The sequence below is a fragment of the Crassostrea angulata genome, chromosome 1, assembly GCF_025612915.1.
Source record: "Crassostrea angulata isolate pt1a10 chromosome 1, ASM2561291v2, whole genome shotgun sequence".
NCBI lineage: Eukaryota > Metazoa > Mollusca > Bivalvia > Ostreida > Ostreidae > Magallana > Magallana angulata.
Genome location: NC_069111.1, coordinates 10,959,064 through 10,977,295, shown reverse-complemented (window position 1 = coordinate 10,977,295; position 18,232 = coordinate 10,959,064). Strand labels below are relative to the sequence as shown.

The 18,232-nt window shown below is 34.5% G+C and overlaps 1 protein-coding gene across 1 annotated transcript in view; it reads left to right on the top strand.

The window, feature by feature from the left end:
- LOC128186987 (transcription factor SOX-5-like) overlaps positions 1-18,232 on the top strand; it is a 47,924-nt gene that overhangs the window by 3,882 nt on the left and 25,810 nt on the right. The window contains exons 2-3 of the mRNA XM_052856989.1: positions 15,065-15,554; positions 16,881-16,917. Coding sequence (XP_052712949.1) covers positions 15,065-15,554; positions 16,881-16,917 — 527 coding nt within the window. The remainder of the gene's footprint in view (positions 1-15,064; positions 15,555-16,880; positions 16,918-18,232) is intronic.

The following is an 18,232-nucleotide window of genomic DNA, read 5'->3' as shown; positions in this document are numbered from 1 at the left end:
TTCATTGCGACTTTCTAGATAGTTGTCATTGTGTAGCAAGATTCTCAACAAATTCAATCATAATTTACTTTTTATGACTTTCAAATGAGTATTGTAAGAATTTAAAACAAGACACTGTTATTTCCATCAAAGTGCATTAATTCTTTATAGAAGATTTAGAGCTGAGAGAGTTTTATTTTCTTCCTTTTTTTTTGTTTTTTGGGTTTTTTTTTTTTTTTTGGTTTTTTTCTGCTCAATACATAAAATAAAAAGCTGAATAATATTTTGAAACACTCTGTAGAGAAATAAAAAGGTTTCTTTTGGGTTTATCTGTAAGTCTCCTGCATATGTTTTAATGACTTATAATGTGCATATTATAACGGACTGTGAGAAAGTTTGTTTAATGAGACCCTGAGGCAGCTGGGATGGTTATTGTTTCAGCAAGAATAAACAAAGCGCCTTACAAGTTTATTTTGCCTTCAGCGTTGGCAACTGTTGGGTGTCTTCAGGGGGTACCCTCAGTAACATTCCAGCCCTGCTAATTGTTTCTGTGCTTGTCAATCAAAATTCATTACTTTTGTGAACGGACTCCATCACTTTAACAAAGACCAGTTGCATGCCATCATAAAATAATTCATGGGAATGGATTTCTGTAAGAAAATATCTGATTCTCTGTTTCAGTTTTCTGTAAGAAAATACCTGATTTTCCATTAGAGTCTTCATTTGGTATTAATTTTACAAAAATGAAAAAAAAGAATTGTCCTGAAGACAAAGATCATTGTAGTTGTTGAACTAATATTTCATGCTATATCAACAAGCTATTTGCCATATGGTAAAATATTCTTACAGCAGTAAGGTGCTTGGTGCAGAGAAATAACACGTAAAAAGATGAAAGAATTAAAGATGCTATTGTATTAGCAGATCATACACCTTTGGTGATTGTTAACATATGCCCTTCACAGACAGTTTATGATTAACCCCAATTTTACACAATTATGAAAAAAAGCTAAACAGACGATCATTGAAAGTGTGGAAAAGTGCACATTGTTTTGTTCCTGAATGGGCCATTTGTTCTGATAAAAGTTTTTTCCCAAGAAGTTTGAATGGTTTGAAGTATGTATGGGAAACTGTGCGCCGTACCTACGTGCAGAATTTGTGCAGTCGTCTCCCTTGGTTTGGGATGGACTTTCTCAATGAGGCAGATCCCCCAAAAAGATTTTTGTGGCAGAAAAATAAAGAATTCATTCAACATTTGTTGATTTAAGAATGTAAGCAGTTGATGTTTTTTGTCTTGTAAATGTCTAAATGAATGTCAGGTTTTTTCTAAGACTGAAAATGAACACCAATAAATGCAAACGTTTTCGGAAAATTTCAAAATTCAGTTCTGATTTTTTTAGCAGTTAATTGGACCAAATACAATGAGCAGCTTTATCAAACTTTTTTCCAATTCGTGAAATTCCTTTCTCACAAAGGCTTAATGAGAATACGAAACAGCTAGTAGTCAAGGAAAAAAAACATTAAAATGTTGATAAATCAAGGTACTGTTCTGCATAAGATTTGTCTTTAAAGTTGGAGCGCGTATTTATTAATTGTGTAACACAATCATGTAATGTTGTAACAGAAGGAGTAAAGAGGGTCTTGTTTTGAGATGACAGTGGTCCACTTTTAATTGATATTTAAGAAAATTTATTTCCATTGTACAGGAACATGTTTATTGTACAATGTACCCGCTTTGGAGATATTTATCGCATAATTTGTCTGAATTGTATGGTAACATTGCCTTTGAGGAGAAAGAAAAATAGAATTATCTTTGGAAATCAGATATGTGTTAAATTACATTGAAACGGTTGCTTCTTGTCCAAACATTTCAGAAGTTGAAGACAATCCTCTGGAGTAGATAAGAAGATGTCATGCAGAGAAAATGAGCCATTTTCTTTTGTAATGGAGTCCGGAATTATAAAATTTATATACAATTTGTTTATCTTCCATCAATTGGAAGAAATAATTATCGTACTTGCAACTACTCTGAACTTCATGCTTTAGCACCAAGCATCAACAAGGCACCTCTTTTTCACGCAGTCTCTCCGCCATAAAAAATTGCCAAAAAGCATTGCTTATCACCCTATTTTCTTCATAACTCTCTTTTCATCAGAGACTACAAAGACAACATTATATTTAGTTTTTGATACAAGATTCCCTGATAACCATAGAATAAATAGCTAACCAAAACAGCAGATCGTTTATTCTTTGTTTTACTATGGAACCCTCAAGAAATGGATATATGGAATATAAATATTTGTTTGATTCCTGAATGCATGGAAAAAGCTGCATACTGTTTCCCTGGTGAGGGGCAGTGTTAGAGATTGGTATCACCTCCTGACTACAAAGGCCTAGGGGAGTACAGATAAACACTCACCGCATGCATGCAGGAGTTATGTACCCTATCAGCCGGTTATCTCCCCTGTTTTGTGTTCATTTTCATTCTCCATGCTTTTGCAAATCATAATGAAATCATTCTGGCTTATCTACTACAAAGAATGTCAGTGAAAATTTTCTTTCTTTCCAGAAAAATGAGTCAATTTCACTCCTGTTGTTTTAATTTCATGTGAACACAATGTTTAAGCATTATTTATTTTTCCCTTTTGGTGAATTTAAGATGTCTGATTTATTTTAGATTGGAACTTGAGATATACTTTTAAGAATTTTTTTTTAAACAGACTTCATTTTGTAAGCATTTTTTCTTAGATTCTTGTCACTTTACTGTCACTCTTTTTGTCTGTTGGATGCAAAATGAAAATTTTCTCACAGGCAATTTGAAATGAGGGATTCGTGGTGCAGTTCATCTTTTATTTTGACTGTTTTTTGTGACAATATAACAGAAACTTGGTCATGTGAAATGTCATTTTGCTCCGATAGAGTTTGATTTATCCAGTACTTACAGCATCTTGCTTTGGCATTATCTTCATCAGTGATGAGGCATTTAGATTCTACACAGAGATAAGGCTCCTGCCATTGTGTTTTTTCCTCAGGGGTCAAGGGTCAAGGGGCACCTGTTGTTATCATGACAGTAATCACTCACAGTAAGTAAACTAAGAGATGTCAGCCCAGCCACAGAGGATAACCCCGGCTATAAATTGCACAGTTTAATTTGTACTGATTGACTGTGATTTTTTTGGTGTTAGAAGTTTGTTTCTTATCTTTGAAAAATTTTTGTGGAAGCCAAAAATTTCAAACCTTGAAGAACAATTCCATTAAGATCAACAGTTATGACACAAATTAGCTGATCTGAACGGAGGGTCTGTGAATCCCCCCTTACTTTATACACATCATTTGCAGTAACGCCGATAGGCCAACATTGAGGGCACAGTTCTCTTGGTACTATTAGTACTAGCTGAAAATAAAAAGTTAATTATATCTGTACCAAGTACCTTAATTCATTTCTTGTTCTGAAATCTCATTTGTATTTTCATGAAATTTGTACTTTTTAAAGAGTGAAATCCTATAAAAGTTCTGTGTACATTTTGATCAATTTCAAGTGTCTTGCGTAAAGTGTCTTCAATAGATTGGTATTGATATGGACAGCAACAAAGTCAAGAATTTCCTGGAAATAACCAGAACCATTTGTTCTTACACACAATCACAATTGTAATTTTCATTTCCTGGTCATTATAAATGAGTTTTAATTCCAAGTGTTCTTGATGAGTATTTACACAATTTAGAGTGTCTATTACGTGTGTGATGGCGATGCACCTCGAGAGGATACCATAGGGACATGACCAACCTGACATGTCTGTCAAACTCTTCCTAGCCAGGCCTCGCACAATGCACTCGGACCCTCTAAAGTGTTTATTATTGTTAAACCTTGTGTATTTATTCATCTTTAATTCATTTCGGATTGACAAGGGCAAGTGGCTGAGAACTGTCCATTGTCAAAATGTGACATGAAATAGCTTACTTGCCCGTTATACTGAGCTTGTATGCAGATGGTTTCATGTCATAAAATCTCAGTTTATTATTTTTGCACAGTTTTCTTTCTTTGATTTGAAAATAAATGTATTCTCATAAAATTTCAAATTTTTGCAACACTCTGACAATTTGCAATAGAACTTAACAGATAATTTTTTTTTAAGAAGGAAAAAGTGAATTTCACGTATTTGAGGCAGTAAAAAACACAAGTTAGAATACTTTTATTCGGAGTCATCACTCTTATAACCCTAATTAGATTACACTGCGCCCCTCCTCAGAAAACACAAGCGGGCTGATTTATGGTTCAAAACATGCTTTATATTTTAATTGTTTGTAAGTTTAAGACCTTCTACATGTATTTTTTACTTGGAGCAAGTGATCGAGACAGCTAATATGTAAAGTTCAATGACACATGCATTTTCAATTATCCTTTTTTTTGCTTTGTACTGGTTTTAACTCCTGTTGTTTTGGTCCGATAATAGCTACTAAATAGCTTGTATTTGAAGCAATAAAAACATTGTTAATTTAGGATGCTATATGAATTTTTCGTTTGAATGTGATAAAAATCTTGATGTATTGAGGGGTTAAAAAGTCAAGGATGTGGCCACAGAGCCTTGTGCATCAGCAACGGAACAGATAAATTGTAATTGTTTTGTCTGTCTGTTGGATTGTCCGGACCGGACACAAGCAAACCCTTGTAGTTCACAGAGAAAACACGAAACAGGCCCTCTCTCCCTAATTAAAACAAGCATAAGCAATTCCTGTAGATTGATCCATTTTAAAATTTCGACCAATTATCATGAAATATGGCAGTAAGCATTGCTTGGAACATTGGGAGTTTTCAACCCATGTTGACTATTTAAGAAACCAGTACTAATGAATGTTTTGTTCAGAGATAAATACGAAAAGCATTCTCTAGTCATCACTGCCCAGTGAAATTGACAGTTCCTTCTAGAGCCAAATGTGTTTATTATCAAGATGGAGGGTAGTCGTGTGGCTTCCCATAGGTTACTGGACCAATGTCCAGACAAGCAAGCTCTTCACCTGTTGTAAATGTTGGTGGAGATTGTAGAAGACAAGCGTTTAAAACAATGCGCAGATAATGAATAATCAGAAGTCTACCGTCCCTTCATTTACAGCCAATCATTGTCAACTCCAATCAGAGTTATCCAGAACAATGGTTCTAATAATGAATTTCCTTACACTTATCAAAATCTAGCCTAGTTTCAATGAAAATAAGTTTTATGGTTTTTCTTAGATTCCTATTTCCTTAGCTGAGGAGTCATGAGCTTATATATTCATTTGATGAAAGTAGATTAATTTAGTTGATGAGGATAAAAGAGAAATTTGGGGTCAATTACTGGTTGCATGAATTTTCTGTCTGTGAAAAGAGAGAAATTAAAGTAAGATATTTTATCAAATGCTGGTTCAATTTTACTTGATAATTTTTCAGTGATATCAGGAGACAGTTTTCTCATCCTAAAGTTTTGCTGAAAAGATAGTAATAAGAGTGAACAGAAAACTTTTAAGGTCAAAGGTCAGGGTTATTGTGGCTGGGTTATTTATTATGTGTGGGAGGTAGGTCACTTTGTATGACCGTAACCAGCCATTGGATCCTCCTGGTGTGTATGTGTTCCCTGCAAACAGACCACACTCCCTGGGTATACCCGTTCAGACACCCAGTCTTGAATGCAGACAGAGGCATTTGTTGCCTGGCTAACCGGGTACTTCATACGAGAAAACATGGTGGAAAAACTTGTTGATTTAAACAATGATTTGATAACAGTCAGTGCTTCTAGTGTTGATCAATAGCTTTCTTTAAACAAAAAAGCCATATTGAAATCCCTGATAAGATAGATGGGATATTGTTGAAAACTTTTTCTCTGAGGTGATGGAATTTAGGATTTTGTAATCTGACACACCTCTGCAGAAGACACCTTTGGGGGGTGAAATTCAAAGAAATGTCACATTGTTTCTGATGTGTACACAAGGCATGATATTGGGTGTAGAACATTGAACTGATATCATGGATATTGGGGCCTAGTTTGTGCCCATGTTCTTTCTGTTCCTCATCTTCAACAGGCACATGTAATGTACCTCTACCAAACAGAGAGAGATACCTGATGAATTGAGGCTGTATTAATCAGAAGGTGATTATTTATCCATTAATATCTTCATGTGAAGATGAGGAGAGAAACCTGTGAAGAGTACATTCTGACCCACATGCATTGCGTGTGTAGGGCTCACAATGCCTTTCCCACGCAGAGAAAAACTTTTAATTGTTCTCTGTTATCTACATGTACAGAGAATTTTCTTCCTGTCCATGTCCACCACCAAATGTGCTGCTGAACTAAGTGAAGGTATACTCTGCTATCTAGAGGAACCCCCTGATCTGGAGCATTATTGGGATTGGAATCGGAGCCCCTGAGTTAGCAGACCTGGCTCCTGAGTGACAGAGAAAACTTCCTAGTCATCCATCATAAATTGGTGGAGCTTTCACAGCCCATTACCCCAGTGTTCTCAGAGGCAATCAGAGAGGCAGGACCAAGTTTTTGTGTCCAAAATCTTTTTGTTTTTCCTTGGTAATTAGCTAATCTCCAGGGCCCACTGATTCACTGCTTAATACCTAAGGTCATTAATCTTGGTGTCAGATCAGACTGGCCTGCTGTATTTAATATGATGCTGTTTTGTTTTTGTTTGTGCAACACCAAACTCTGTATCTGACAGGTGCTAGCTACTGATGCAGAGGCTTTCACCATGAACATCATCAATCCTGAAAGGTCAAATACTCCTCTACTGAAGCATTGATAAGTAGTGACTGCAACAAATTTCTTAATATTTATGAATTATCTGTTTTTTTCACTGATTTTATCTGTGATTTTTAAGGTTATGTTGAATTGAACTTTTTCCTAATGTATTACGGATGTCTGGTCAGTTTGTTTCAGCACTCTGATGAATTCTGTCAAACAGTCCGACATTTATCTGTTTATATTTTATATTTGTCTGGCTTCTGTTTCCAAGGAAATTAATTATAGCAAGGGCAGCCCTCTGACAGAAAAATTCAAATTTTTCCCCCTCTCTCTCTCTTCCCCAAAATTTGAGGTTGACCATTTTGTGATCAGTGTCAAATCTTTCCCTATATAGCATATTGCATGACTGTTCATGCTTTATATATAAGTATTCTTTAAGTAGATTGCCTCTATAACTTTGACTAATAATTATAAGTCAGAAGTGTTTTTATATAATTGGTCCTTTGCATACAGCATGCATTGATATTATCGGTCTCGCGGAGTGTGAAACTACACCGTCATCAAGCCTGTTTTCATCCATTCCCTCTTCAAACTTTGCCGATTTGTTCAGATGAGAAAACTGGTTCCCTTCTGTGCCTCTGGGTTTTGTGTGAGTAAACAACAGTGGACTCAGCTTCCACTATCCATCATTCATGCTGAGAGAGAGCAGCTGATTGGTTAAGAAATTCGAAGGAGGCGGAGCCTGCATTACAATACACAAAAGTTGTTTTTGTCTTCAGCTATGCCTTGTCTTTTTGTAATATTGGAAGGAAATTGTTTGAATGGAGGTTTTATTCTCAAACATGCAGCAGATTCCAGTTCATCGGTAAGTGTGTGTACATGTTACTCAGAAAACCTCAACCATTTGGCTTTATCTTTATGTTTTATATACAATTTCAGTGAGAAGTGTAAATATTTAAAACTTTTCTGTTCACCCTATAGTGACGCTTAGCTGCTACGGAGTTTGTTTCACTGCAGTTTTGATTATTCTACTTTTAGTATTATTTCTTCATCTCAGAAATTTATTTTTTCATAATTTTTTTTAACAATATTAGATCTCTAATTTTAGGATTATTTGAATTTATTTCTGGTTCAGATTATGTTAATTTCATGAGTAATTCATCTGGAAAATTAATAATTTCTACCAGAAACAAAATTACCAGCAGTTGTTCTTAGCTTCAATAAATGCTGCATGGTTATTAATTGATATGAATGGGAAATATTGGGCGCTGATTTAGCAAACTTGTCAGAACCAGCAGGTACTATACCACCCGGTGAGAGGGAAGAATTCTCAATTAGTTGACAACAACCTGTCTGTGTTTCTCTTCATTAGGACCATCTGGTTTTATCATGGCCTGCCTTTGTTCTGTAGATTGTTCATTGACTTCTCAGGGGTGAGACAGTGTCCCCCCTGACACTGATGGTGAAGTGATATCCCAGAGATATCCAATTGATATCTCTCATCCTCTTTGTACAGCTTTTTAACTATCAATACATCTGTCTTCTGATTTCCTTGATTTCTTGATATTAAAGAGACAAATTTTATAATTAAAAAAAAAAGAGAAATAAATAGAATTTATTATGCGAAAAAAGCTACATACTTGGATTAATTTTAAAAAGTTTTTATTAAAAATTTAAAAAGTGTAATATTATTACTTATATATGTATAAAACTTGGTTTGAAAATTAATAATAATGATTTTCTGTTTTGAATTGGATTGTCAGTTTGGTTTTATTTGGTTAGAAAATGATATGAAATTTTTTAGCATGCTAGTAATTCTCTAAGTTGGAGTTTTTGCAATAATTCTGCATGAAATGGTGATCTAGAGGAATTTCTGAGACAGTCCGATAAATTACTGAGAGAGGGAGTCTCCCCCACTACATGCGCTTCATTTCGACCACAAACTTTCTTGTCTAATTTCTGCTAAATTGGGCGACAATGGGGAAAGGATTTCAAAGGAAATCACAGTTTTTTCTTCTCTCTGCTCACAAATAATTGGTCAAAGAAGGAGAGAAGACTGGTCTTAATCTATAATTAAATGAAGGAATCGATCACTAAATAACGGTTTCGGATTCACACACTGTAGACTGTGCCTAGCATTGTTTTGTCACCAATATTGTATTGTGTTACAAAAAACTCCCATATTCTATGCCTGTCAAAAAGCCACAGCGAGATTCCTTTCAGGCCAGCAATCTAATCCTGTTATTTCCAATAGCAGACTTGATGAGGATTTAGTAATTCCCCACAATTGTATCTAATGTTGCATTAAATGTGCTGAAAAAAAGTCAATACTGTGTTTTAATTTGGTGATGAATTCAAACACCCAGGTGAACAATGTAGTATTTTATTTGTCAATCAAAAATCCTTTAATTCCAGTGGGATGTAGGGGTCTAAGAATATAATTTACACTTGGGCACCCGATCATCCATGTGAAACATCAAAAGTTAATTAGTGCAATAATACTTCATCTATAATCCTTACTTGTCATTATTACAATCAAGCAAAAGCGATCAATTGTTCAAGTTAGGTGATTAATTAAATGCACACTTCAATCTTTAATTAAAAAGATTCTGGTGTAAATTTGACTATATATTTCGTATTGTAAAAATAAGGAGTTAAATTTATACAAAACTGCTTCGCACCTGATGTATCGTAGAACTCGAATGTGCTACCAGAGAAAAAAAAAATCCAGCGCTGAGAAGAAAAAAAAAGGTAAAAGGTGAGGAAGTTAATTAATCATTTCTTTTGTATGAATGAGAAAAATTGGGGCTGACAGAAAAGAGTGAGATAAAGACAATAGCTTGAAGGCTATGGAGAGCTCCCTTATCCTTGATGCCTTCATGTCACCACAAAAAACAGAGACAGAAAATGGTGACCATTTCTCTTCTCATTCTGTCCACTATCCCAGGGGGGATACGGTCTCTCAGATCACAGTTCCCCCAGATCCTGCATGCTGATCAAAGTTACAGAAATGGGCCACCAACAATAATACACCAGCCACAATTGATGTTTCCTTTGTCTCAAAACTTCGCAACAATAGGTGAAGCATAATTTACTAGAGAACTCAGGTGTTACTGTTTGATATTGTCGTGTTAGGGATTCAATGTTTTTCACCTATTTTTGTCAGCAATTGTTGTCCAAGTCTTTGTTTTCTGACGAGGGCTATTCATGGGGAATATTGATGTTAGGAAACTTTCTGTTTGTCCACTGTGGGTGAGTTTTCTTTTTCAATTATTTTGCGACATTGTTTTATTATTTTCCCATTGTTTTACCCACACAGTTATTATTTCACCTAATATTTTCTAGCCTTTTTTTTGCCTTTTCTTTCGGGGGCTGATAAATTTATTTATAATTCCCGGCACCCCATTGTTTTTTAGCTGATTCACGAATGTGTTGAAGGGAGGTCAACTCCAAAGTGGACTAAATTATTTTATGATTATATAGATTATCTGCATTTAATAGTTGTTTGAATTTCTAGCATTGTTACGAGGCCTGTAAAGTACATGACGGGCTGGGGGACCTGCGGTCCTTATTGTTATCTGTTCAAAATGCCTTGTACATTTTTCATCTTCCTATCTCACAAAGAATGCGTCTTGTTGAGTGGTACTTGTATTATTATGGAAGTAAGTCATATAAATTGAAATAATACAAAGTCATTATAGAACTTTTTTGAAAAGTCCTCTATTAATAAATATTTGAAAGAAAACAATAATTTAATTCAGATTTGAATTTAAATATTTTCTAAGCCATAAGAATTCAAATTTCAAGTAAATTTAGACATGAAAAAATTTAGATTATAAACATAAAATATGTATTCCCTTTAATACTGAATTATTGGTAGATAAAGGAGAAAATTAGTGAGAGAATGGAGTAGCTTTTTCCAAGCAATGATTTTAAGCTAGAACATAGATATTATAAACCTTATAATGTCGACAAGCAACCGAGGGCTGGAGGCTGTTACTTCTGCATCCTCTCGTCCCCCGATACACCTGAGCAGGTGAGATAACGCGGGTCGTTTGTCAGCACACTCCAGTGTTTGTTGTGACACATTATTAGTCGTTCATTATTGTCTACTCTTCTACCGTTTGAAGTGGCTTCCCCAATACCTCTGTTTCCTTGCGTCTGCAGGCAAAACTCTTGGGTGGTGTAGGAGAAAGCTTGATAGAACAATATCAATTAAAATTTGAATGCACAATTTCCCTCCCACCCAATTCTGTCAGTGTGCCAAAGTTCGGAGGCTCATCAGCCAGTCAAAAAAACAGTCTTAATCTCGTTAAGCCATCAAATGGGTGTCAAGATTAGTGTACGCAGCATCTTTATGTATAAAATAAATAAACATTTCATCTGCTCTTTGCCAAAATGTGTAGAGGGATATGTAATTAATCTTTGATGTTTCTCGAAATTAATTTGTTATTGTGGTTTTTGAAAAATTGCAATTTTTTGTTTCAATTTCCAAACTTAAATAAACTTTCAATTGTAGGCGTAATAATTTTTTTTTTTTATATTCTCAAATCTTATTCAAGTACAAGTAATTGTCATTCATACATTATACCCAGACAATTTCATCCATGGTTTAGCACTGATTACTTTAAAGACGAGGCAACTTTTTTTTAGAGATATCTGCACAATTGTATGGGAGATAGATGATAATGCGCAAACATTTTGAAAATCCCCAAGACCAATGGAGGCAAAAATAAGCTGCAGTGAGGGTTTTTATAACTTCACATCCGCAGATTTATTTTTCGTACTGTCTATTATTGGATGTTTCAGTCAGAACATCACAGACTGGTATTTTAACGACTGAAAAGGCGAGAAGAATTATTTTCTTTTAAATATCATATTGTATTGTAAAATATGTCTCCACCCCTGAGAATAGAGACTCCAAGATTTTTTTGATTAGTAACAATATAAAAAGATGAAACAGAAATAATGCGAGTTCATTACCATTTCTTCTTTTTCAAACCTTTTGTCCAGGTATTTATTGTTGTAATAATAAATAGAATTTGTGAGGGAAGGTATTGTTGATAAATACCATCATTATTTGAGGAAGCCAACTGACACATCCTGAAAAAAACTGGTGGTGTAAGTGCAATCCTGTGTCATTATGCAAAGGAACCCCATATGTTTACTGGACAAATATTGTCATATTTACAAAAGGATATTTATTTTTGAGGGCAAGTCCCCCCATAATGTAGATCTTCCTTCCTGCATTCTGTATAATTCAACACCGCCAAAAAAAAAGAAACTGTCAGACCAAACAAGATGTTTACAGCTGTTCGACTGGACAGAAAAATGCCAGAATCTTGTCACGGCTCACGGAAGAGTCAGTATAGCTCGGGTCTTTTTGAAGTCGGGAGACTTGACAGTTTTTTCGTCTTGCGACAATGCCTGTCTTTCCTGTTTAGAACTAATTCGGAACATGGGCTCTTATGTCAGTGACTGCAGGATGAACACTTTTCTTTCATGTTCTCATATGTAATAACAGATTATAAGTGTAAAATATTAGATAAGTATCGCCAATGGAAGGAGTCTCGTTATGTAAAAATTAATCAACAACTATGCAGATATAACCTAAAGGCCTACTTTGGAGTGCCATTAAAATGGCACATATTGGATGATGCAGTCAATAAAAAAAAACAGTTTAATTGTTTGTCTAACTTTAGAGTACCATTTTCTTTCACATTTGAATAAAATCCAGATTTGAAATTTGAAAGAAAAAAGTCAGTCTCCATTTGAATTTATTGAGCAAATGCACTTGATCGAGATAATGCCTTTAATTTAATTCATTTTCCTATGAATGCATTATAAATGCCAATTTGTCAACAGAGAGAATAGAATTTTTTTTATCACATTTATTTTTATTAGCGAACAAATGCCTTGATTTTAAATGATTGCATCAGAAAATAAACTGAGAAATAAAAGATGTATTGTTGAATATTCTCATCTGAAATGGACTGAAACTATGGTCTAGAAATAAATGCAAAAGAGTATTGTGTAATCACCCTTGTGTAAGATGGTTCCTTGTGGTCGCATTTTGAAAACAAGTAATTGCTTTTCAGCATTTTAACCTTTCGATATTAAAAAAAAGATTGACAATAGAATTTTAGCATTTTGATAATAAAGTTCTAATTTAGTATGAGAAAATGTGCAGGTACATTGAAATTAAGATGCCATTTTATTTTTAAAAAAAAATACTTAATATCCCATTTTAAATGGGTAGACAGGATTCAGTTTGATAATAATTCAAAAATCAGTTAATGTATTTAAATATTTTATCTTTTAGAAACATATTGAGGGTGAAATGTCGGTTAATGCAAGTCCAAAATTCTGAGTTGTGTCAAATTTTGCCAGAGGAGGGTTTGTACTAACATGCAACTTCGTTGTTATACATGTTGAGTGGTTAGGAACAGTCAATAGCAGTTACAGCCTACAAAGAAGGGTACATGTAAATCAGGAAGCAATAGCTATAAGAGAGGACTTTTCCTAGCCAAGGCCAGCAAAAGATAGTAAAATGTATAACTGGCCACCAGCAGATCCATCATTCCATCACAAGAGGGCTAATGAATAATCAATTATATTCTGGCCATTACACATCTGTCTTACAGGGGTATTCATGTATTCAGGTTATGACAAGGGTGCAGGTACAGTCAGAGAGGGATTATTAATTATAAGTCAACAAATTACCTGTCGTACAAAATATTGTCTGTAGTTTTCAAGATTGGGACAAAAGTAAGATAAATATTTAGGCAGTTTAGCAAAATTTAGGAGATTGTTATATGCATATGAATGCCAGGTCTGCAAGAGATTTATTTTGTTAAGAAATGTTTCTGTAAGTGACACCTACTCAATCACTACAAATCACTGAATGTGTTATGCGCATCATAAAAATATTGTTTTAATTTGACTGATAGTATCTAATACTTATGCAGTACATTTTTACTGTTATGCCCAAAGGCTAAAATAAATAAGAAAAGAAGTTAAAATGTAGTTCTGTAGCAAAAGTATTATTTTTTTTTTATTTATTTAAAGTGTTGGAGTAATGTGCAAAGTAATAAACTATATTCTTATATATTTTACTCTCCCTTAAGTCTGAAATTTAATTTGAATATAGAAATCAAATATATGTATCATAAACACACTAAAAAAATGAATACCAGGGGTTCTGTATGACATGACATAAAGATATTGACATCTGGTGCCGAAGAACATGAATTAAATCCTTTGACCCTCTATGACTCAAAATATTCTAAATTTTCTGTAAATGAGCCACAAAAAATAATCCATGAGACTGTAAGTAAAAATTGTAATGATCATCAATAGGTGACTTACATCAGATCAAATGACAGATGACAAAGATACATTTGTCCAGGCCTGAGGCAAGCAAGGAATAGTAAGGAAGTATGTATAATACCCGGTGTAGTTAGTCAAGGTGTTACTCTCAGCCAACCTTTGTTTGTTTCTACACAAAACACTTCCTAGTCTATTGTCAGTCAGGAAAGACTTGCTTTATTTCTCTTCCACCCTCTTATAGAGAAGGTTGCATTTATTGTTTGGAGCAAAATCAGGTATGCATGATTATTTTTATTACTGTAGAAAAAATTAAATAGAGTCCATTCAAAACTAGGATTTTTTTGTGTTTTCATAAATGATTTTTCACATGTAATTTCTGAATTTGATGTTATCCTTATGGGAATATGATATCATTTTTGAATAAATCATATTTTTTTATTTTTTCCTTCATCATGAATGAAGTGGTTTACGTGCCAAACTTCAGTTTTAGTTATAATCATATGCATTGTATTTATTTAAAGAGTAATGCGTAGTGTTGATAAAAAAAGGTTCTCTTGATATATTTTCTTCACAAACGCTCTTTAAAATTTTCCAATGGCAATCTAATATTGAAATTGTACTGGGTCGCAGTGTAAGCCTATATTCTTGTTTATATCATTCCTTGTTCTCGGAATCTAATCTAAGATTCCCAGTCTCTCAGATTTTGGAGAAAAACACTAGGAGTGTTGTGCTGCAGCCTCATTGTTTATGGTTTGACATTCTGCAAGTCCTTGGGAAATTTCAGAAGTGCAGCTCCATATTTTACTATAACACATTCAAGATATGATAACCTCTACATCCCAGCTGTTAAGAAACAGTCACTGATCATTCGAGATTTTCACTAGGGCATCAGATTTTGAAAAAAAAGTGATATGGTGACAGTTTCTGCAAAATATGCTGAATTTGTTGGAATTTAGCATAACCTCTCACCCTATGTTAAGTTATTACAAAGATAAGCCAATCCATATTCATAGAAAGTATTTTTGTGGTTTTTTTTATAGGAGTATGTCTTCAAAGCGAAAAAATACTCCAACCAAACTGCCAAAAGACAGCACTAGTGAAGTAGACAGTGACAGTGACACAGAGACCAGTCTGCACATAGTGACCAAATCTGACAGTGAGAATCAGGACTCAGACTCATCCAGCAGCCGACCTGCGAGCAAGAAACAACGAATCCTCCAGAGCGTAAGGCGAGATTCGGACTCAGAGACCGAGCTCGATCTGCTGTCTCCCCATCAACTTCATCATCACCTCTCAACAAAGTCCAGCCTGGGACTGCAGCGTAAATCCATGGAAAGTGTTCTACGACGACTGAGCTCCAAGACGGACATTGGCGAGCTCGAGAACAACAACATGAACGAGGACAGTAAAGTGAAGGAGAGCATTCAGGTGTTGCTGAGTGACGGCAGTCTCACGGAGAAGGAGCAGAGACTCAGTGAGATGATTGCTCAACTCCAGAACCTGAAGGAAAATCTGTCCACACAAAAACAGGTACAGCTGTCATCTCAGTACTTCTGTTATATTTGTATTTGTTCATGACTACATGAAGGAATGATCATTTAACTACTTGACCCTTATAAATATGTTTCATGATAATTAATCTTTAAACATTTGCATACATGCTGGTATTTTACACATGTATTTAAAATTTTACCATTTAGAAATAATAAGATTTCATGGAGCACTATAGGTACGGATCTCCAAATCTAAAATTTTCATCCATTAATTTATCAATGATAGAGTATTGATGCATTAATTGTGTGAAATGGCATTAAGCTGGTTGAATTTTTCTCCCTCCTTGATAAAACTGAGGGGAAAAAAAGATTCCAATTGTTATTTACTGATAAACTTATGAGTCATTATAAAATCAAAGTTTTTTTTGCGCTGGTGATTGATGAAAGCTAGATCATCTGAAATCACGATCTCCCTTTGTTTTGACAAGAACAATATGTTCTACATCAGTTTAAAAACAGGTTTTTTCTTTCTTTTTTTTTCAAATTGGAAGATTTTTTTTTTAAAGAATAAAAAAGCAAGTTTTGCCATTAGTTCAAATTTTTAGGATATTAAGTGGACATTAAGGAATTATAAAAATAGTTACTATGCATCTTTAAAAACTCTAGCAGTTGTAGAGAAAAACATTGAGTTGTGCCGCCACGGAACTCATAATTGAACTGTAGCCATTGTTTAAAATCTAATCCAGCCATCAAATTATCTGATTTTCTGGATTGTTTCAAAGTTAAGTGAACAACATGGAAAGGTACTTCTGCTTTATCAAGAGAACAAGACGACCATAGGAGAAAGATCTCCCTCATTTACTACTTGTCATGTACCACAGATTTTAGCATCCTAATCGTGGGAGATAATTAGATTTTTGTGTGTGTCAATTATGTCCCTTTAATGCTTCTTTGTTGAGAATTAAATAATATTCTTAATGTTCAAATATAAAACTCTGCCAATTGGTATTGAATTATCTAAGTGGTTTTATGTGACTTCCATAACACTTACCAACTATTATGAATCAGCAAATCAGAAAGTCAATTATTGTTATATTTTTTAAAAGTATCCGGTATGGTTGACCAACTTACCAAGTTTTTTTCACAATTTTTTAGCTTTTTAACAAAATTCAGTGAATCAAACGGAACCTTTTACATATTAATGATAGATACATGTGTCAATTACTTAAAACCCTAACTGTTGAACTTTTACCCACTTCTTAAAAAGCAATTACTATATGCACCCAGAAACACTTCATAATTTCAGTATTGTATTCCTGTTAGAAAGCTATATCAGGCTCAATTTCTTTCTTCCTTTTCACAGAGTTCCATAAATCACACAGAAGACAAGAAAATGCCAAGTAAGTTATTAATTTTTTATATTCACTTTTACAATCATTATAAGCATTGTTATTAAAGGGTTTAAAAATGGAAAAAATGTGTTTTGGGGCTGGGAAAAATAGACTTGAAAGTGACTGTTTGTTGCCCCCTATTTTTTGGCTGAGAGGGGTTTCTTTTTATGTCTACAAGTGCACGTTGATGTGATGATGTTGTTTATAGTCATACCAAGATCAATCCCCACACAAGCAACACACTGTAATGTCTTCAGCTGTCCAACCCATATTTTAAGGTTCAAAGCAACTTAAGACTTTGTTTTGGGGAAAAATAATAATGGTAAAAAAGTTAATTTATTTTGAAGAAAGGCAACATAATATGATAGTATAGTTGATTGTTAGTGCAGGCTTTGAAGTTGGTGATTTAATCGTCTGTACCCATGGTGCTGCAGTCATTTTGATTCTCGCAGAGAATTATGATCACCCTTGATAAAACAAATGTCGGGAATTAAACAGTTTTTTCTTACCACTTTAGTCATTGACAAATCCACGTGATATTACCGACTAATTATTCCCCAGCCGTCTCCATCTTCAACAGAACAGATTGAAACTGTTTCGAGAGTGGTCATTGGCCGAATCTCTGCCACATCAAAAAGCTCCATACCTAAACATCACCATGATGAAAAGAGCCTTTTGTAATTGTCTGTGGGGTCTGGGGTCTTTTTTATGGTGGGAGACTTTTTAGAAAACTGCTAAAGTTTACTTGCTTTTCAGTAATTTACATTAAGGAAAAAAAAAAGTGAGAAAGAGAATGCATGTGGAAACCTCCCCTAGAAAACCGCGGTTCTTTCAGCCTAAGAGTGCATTTGTTAACAGCAAATTCATCATTGTTTCATTGCATTTAGTTTTTCAAACCCTGTCAGAGACAAAGGTATTTGATGCCTCATTATTGTTAGTGAAGGAAGGCAATTAGAAATGAACCGTGCCACTCTGAGAAGAGCAAGGCCCCCACTTCATAAAGATTCCCACAATCCACGGCTGTAGACAAACCACAATTCAACAGATGCTCACATTGGCTTTCTCTCACTCTCTCACTCCGAATTTTTTTTTTTTTTTTTCGAACAATGCAAAAAATTAATTTTTAAATGCCATGTTGCTAAAAACTAGTAAAAATTTCTCTCCTTCTGTTATGAGATTTTCATTGTGTGTAGTGCAAGACTGGGATTTCTGCTAATTGAGTGTGTTTAGGAGCGTGTGGATGGAAGTTATGATTCGGGAGTTTGACAGTGATGATTGTTTTTGGGGAGGCCAGGGTGAACGTCAGACCATATGTTTTTTGTTA